Below are 5,078 nucleotides of genomic sequence, written 5' to 3'. Positions count from 1 at the left end.
AGCTTGTCAATATCTGTAATTTGAGTTTCTAATTCGTATGAAACAATAGACTTTGATTTTTGTGTGTAACCTGGCACTGGTTCAAATGAGGTGTTTGTGAAGTCAAAATACTATGTTTATCTGTTTTTTTTAACATATAATTTTAAATTAACAAATTGAGTAATATATAGTTCTAAAATTTTGAATGTGAGTCAACAAATGAGATGACATGGCCTTTCACCTGTGACCCATATCGAAAGGGTTAACAGACTTTACAACAAACTTAGTGTGGTCCTTTTTTATCTTTTCAGTTTTTCAAAAACATAAGCCAATACAGTTTCAAAAATACTCATATTAGGGTTTTGTGCAGACCTAAAATGAGCTATTCATCAGGATGACTTTAATGTATGAAAGAGAGGACCCTCAGAGAATTTGGCCACTCAACTTAGCTGAATTTTTAACGGCTCTTATTGCATAGTTAGAAAGCCAGAAAAATTGTGATAGCTATAGAATGTTGTTTGCTTTTTGCATGTTATTATTCTGTGTTCTTTGGCGCAATATTTAATCAAATACAAAACTGTTTAGTGCATTAATACCATTAGTATAAAAAAGTAGGATTAAGTTTCATTGACAGTTCACAGCAAAAGAAAAAAGACCCATGTAAGTACTATATTTCTTGTTTTTCATGTGTATTCTTTATTTATAATTAAAAAAGTAACTAAAATATAAAAATTAGAAACTTTTTAGGTTAGATATGATAAAATAAATAATAACAATAAAAACTTTTCATGTGTTATGCTCATAAGCAACTAGTGAGTAGATTGTATGTTACATAATTCGATAGGGTAATGTGAGCTACATATTCACCAAGTTTCTTACAACTTGTGTGGTGGGAATATTAATTAGACACACTTCAAAAAACAATAAAATGAAGTATAAACAGATGTATAAAGTTATGTATTTAAAGTTATTTAGGATGAACAAATGTAGTTTCATGTTACCACTTAAAGTCATTCTAGAAAGAAAAAAGGTAATTTAGGTATATTTGAAAATTTTATGGTGATTATGAGGTCAATCAAACTGACCAACCTTGTATAGAATTGGGGTAGAGAAAATTTCATACAAAATATAAAGTTTTACTGAAAAAGAAATGTTTTAAATTTATTTAGGAAGTCTTAGAGACTATGCAAATGAGATTCTTCAGATGAAAAAAGTATTATTAATCTTAACATGAAAATAATTTTGTACTCCCAGCAGGCAGCACTTTTACACTATATATGCTGAAATGTTTAGTGAAAATACTTCAATTGACCAAGCCCATGGAGAGAGAGAGTTAAAAGTTTTGGTGGTCAGCTCAGTTTCTTCAAGACTGGGTGTGCTTTGTATGTGTCAATAAAGATACATAGACATGCATACATTTTAGATCTAAACTATTGACTTTAAAGGAAACACAACTGAAATACATAAATATTTATCTTTTGTGCTTTGTTTCTAAAGCAAATAATAAAATCCTCGAAAGGGTTAAAAATTTCAAATACTGTTCTTATTTAATGTTTTCTGTTATTAATTCCTTCCACACGGGTTGGTCAATTTGATCAACCATGTGACCTTTTTGTACTCGTATAGTCTTTGCAGATTTGATGCTACTAACTTTTGATATAGTGTGTATATCTTCACAAAATTTGGCAGTCTTTCAGTAAACATAATAAGCCTTTCACACACAAAAAATCATATATTTGAGCAAAATATTTTTAATAAAATAAAAAAAGATTTGTTTTTGAATATATTGAATATTTGTTTTAAATAGTCTGTGTGCAAAGTGATTTTCATGTTAAGATTAAAATGACTTTTTCTCATCTCAAAAATCTTAAATTTTATTTGTGTAATCTCTAAAACCTCCTAAATACATTTCAAATGTTTGTTTTACTTTCAGTAAAACTTTATATTCTCTCTTTTTTCTCTACCCTAACTCTATACAAGGTTGGTCAATTTGACTGACCTCATAACCACACACACACAAAATCTAAATTACCCTCCTTTTCTTTCCAGAATGACTTCAAAAGTAGCATGAAACTGTATTTCGTTTATCCTAAGTAGCTCTAAACACGTAAGAGTATACATCTATTTATAATTAAATTATTGTCCTTTGAACTATGTCTAACTACCATTTGCACCATTATAAGTTGTAAATCACTTGAGGAAGGTGCAGCTGTTACGCTATCGAATTATGCTACCCACGAGCTTCTCCGAGTTCCTCGCATGCATGCCTCGTAAAATGTGAGAAACCTTCAAATTCATAGATAACCCCTTAAAGTATTGATTTCAGTCAATTCAATTTGGAGAACCTGCAATAATTTGAGGTGAGTCAATGAGGTCTACCAGATTTATAAAGTTTTGAGTCAAGTGAAGTCATGGCTTGAATGCCTTGTTATCAATTTGTTCCATGATGACATCTAGTGTCTGTTGGAGGTTCAACCAGACTTATGTTTGAAATGGAGCAAGTATCAATAAATTATCCAAGTTATAATGGCAATTAATTCCAAACCAACGAAGATATGACATTAGGACTTTAAAAAACTTGTGAAAAGATATGATGTAGAAGCTAAGGGACGAGCCTAGAACAGAAAAACTAATATTAAGAGGAAAAAAAACAACTTATGATGAGAAATATGATATACTGGAAATATGAATGTAAGCATCACATTTCCATTTTCCACTGACTTTGAAAAATATGCATCAATAACTACTGAACATTCTTCATTTTAATGAGGAATATTTAAAGAGAATTAAAAGAGATAAATTCCTAACTACACGACAATCTTCTGTATGTGGAGCAGTGACGAAAAGATGAGAAAATAAGCCTAAATCTGAATACTAAAATTTCTCAATAGTCTCTTTAGCCAAAAATAAAATAAGTTTCTGAAGTAAGGAATCAGCTTATCAGAAACCATTGGAGGTATGAAATGAAATAAAAGTAGTGAAATATGAGGTTGATAGTCTCACAAAGACTTCTGATCTTCACTAAAAACCATCAAAACACAAGCATCCAGAACTGTAGTCTTATCAAGATCTATAAACTTCTCAGTTTTTTTTAACAACTAATATTCTGGTCATTAGGAAATCAAGTAAATAATAATAACTTATTCTGCTATAAACTTACTATGAGCAGAAGGACTAGATTCAGGTGTAATATTGCGATTATCCATACCTAGAATATAAATAAATAAAAATTAATGGTAAATATGATACAAAGGCTACATCAGTACAGGTGAAATAAAAGAAACATTTTTTTAAAATGAATACAGACTGAATCTGATTTGGTGTTTTCAATAAGTGCATTCTTCCATTGACAAAATATACTAAAGAAATTTATCTGTAAAGTAATAGCCACCAAAACATTTGTTGAATTTTGCACTAGCCACCCTAAATTTGAAGTGACAGACAAGAAGGAAGGCCCCAAAGCAAGGAATATAATACTTTCTTTTGTAGTAACAGGATCCACAGTCTGGCACACTAATCACTTGGCCCAACTCCTCATACCAAAAACTTTCACAGCCTCTAACTTTTAAAAAAAATCACCTACATAATTAATAAACTTCACTGTCGATAACCTAGATAAAAATTAATAAAATATATAATACATTAACTCAAAGTAATCTTGGGGAAGATGTAAGGGTCACAAATTTAATTCAGTTAAAAGTCAAATAGTGTTGATACACTTAAACACACATGCACAGGTCTGTTACCCTCTTACTACAGGTATGTCAAAGTGTGCATGTCAACTTTTAGAGTTACATTCAAATTTTAATTAAACTACTTTATTATCACTGTATACTCTGGCTGTCTTTCAACTTCTTGTCACCAAAACTAGATTAAGAATAAAGACATTATTTCATCATGATTGGAAAGGGCTCTTGTTCCTATCTTACAGTAGTAGCTGTCTAATTTCTGTTGTTCTCAATAACTTTTGTAGACGTTGATACTGCTATTTTAATGAGATCAGGGTCATGTTGCAGTATCTCACAATCCTAGGTTACCAACATCAGATATATATATATATGCACACACACACATCATTATTTAGGAGAGTTAAACTTCTATTTTATGCTAACCTTTAGAAAGTTTTTGGGCAACTCTCCAAACCAATATAATCTATACACTAAGGTGGGATAACAGTTTGAATAGGCAAATAAGAACTCTCTTGTACAGCCACAGTGGGCATGTGTAGCCTTTGCCTGAGGCAGTCACTAAAGCAAGATTGGGTCAACATTATATTTGCAAGGATATCAACTAAATGCAAAACACCATGGAAATTGTAAAAACTTTACCTCAATAAAAATGTATTCAATTTCTAAGTTACAAAATAGAAAAATCATCTGGTCATGAACTACCCCACTGTCATCTGAGAATTGTGGATAGAATGCAAAGTTTGAGTGAGTTTAATGTATCCAATACAGCATTAAGACAAAAGCTCTGGTGATTTGTTTACTTTAGAATTTTTTGCAACACAATATACAAAGTTTGTGCATAGAACTCCATAATTTTGGACTGATAGACTAGAGAGAAAACAGAACAGCTAGTTAAAGCACCCATTGCCAACCCTTGGGCTACTCTTTATTGATCAAATAGTAAGATTTGATCCTCTTATAATGCACTTCCAAAAGTGTGTTTGTTTGTTTGTTTTGAATTTTGTGCACAGCTACACAAGGGCTACCTGCACTAGCCATCCCTAATTTAGCAGTGTAAGACTAGAGGGAAGGCAGCTAATCATCACCACCCACCGCCAACTCTTGGGCTACTCTTACCAACAACTAGTGGGATTGACCATCACATTATAATGCCCTCACGGCTGAAAGGGCGAGCATGTTTGGTGTGATGGGGATTCGAACCCACGACGTGCAGATTGTGAGTCTAGCGCCCTAACCATCTGGCCATGCCGGGCCCGAAACAAAAAGGTACAAACTCTCCATGGTGAGAGTAGCCTAGGTTTAAGACAAAACGTACAGACTCTCTATGGTGGGATTAAGCCTATATTCAAGACAAAACGTATAGGCTTTTCATTATGGGATTAGGCCTATGTTTAAGACAAAACGTACAGA

At 32.2% G+C, this 5,078-nt stretch overlaps 1 protein-coding gene across 3 annotated transcripts in view; it reads right to left on the bottom strand.

Annotated features, from left to right (window-relative positions):
• Positions 1-5,078, bottom strand: part of LOC106478170 — a 50,424-nt gene that overhangs the window by 9,062 nt on the left and 36,284 nt on the right. For all 3 annotated transcript variants that reach the window (XM_013938690.2, XM_022381695.1, XM_022381694.1), the window contains exon 7: positions 3,140-3,187. In XM_013938690.2, coding sequence (XP_013794144.1) covers positions 3,140-3,187 — 48 coding nt within the window. The remainder of the gene's footprint in view (positions 1-3,139; positions 3,188-5,078) is intronic.

This window comes from Limulus polyphemus, unplaced genomic scaffold (assembly GCF_000517525.1).
Source record: "Limulus polyphemus unplaced genomic scaffold, Limulus_polyphemus-2.1.2 Scaffold186, whole genome shotgun sequence".
Taxonomy (NCBI): domain Eukaryota; kingdom Metazoa; phylum Arthropoda; class Merostomata; order Xiphosura; family Limulidae; genus Limulus; species Limulus polyphemus.
Note: the sequence above shows the minus strand (reverse complement) of the source record. Positions and strands in the feature narration are given on the sequence as shown.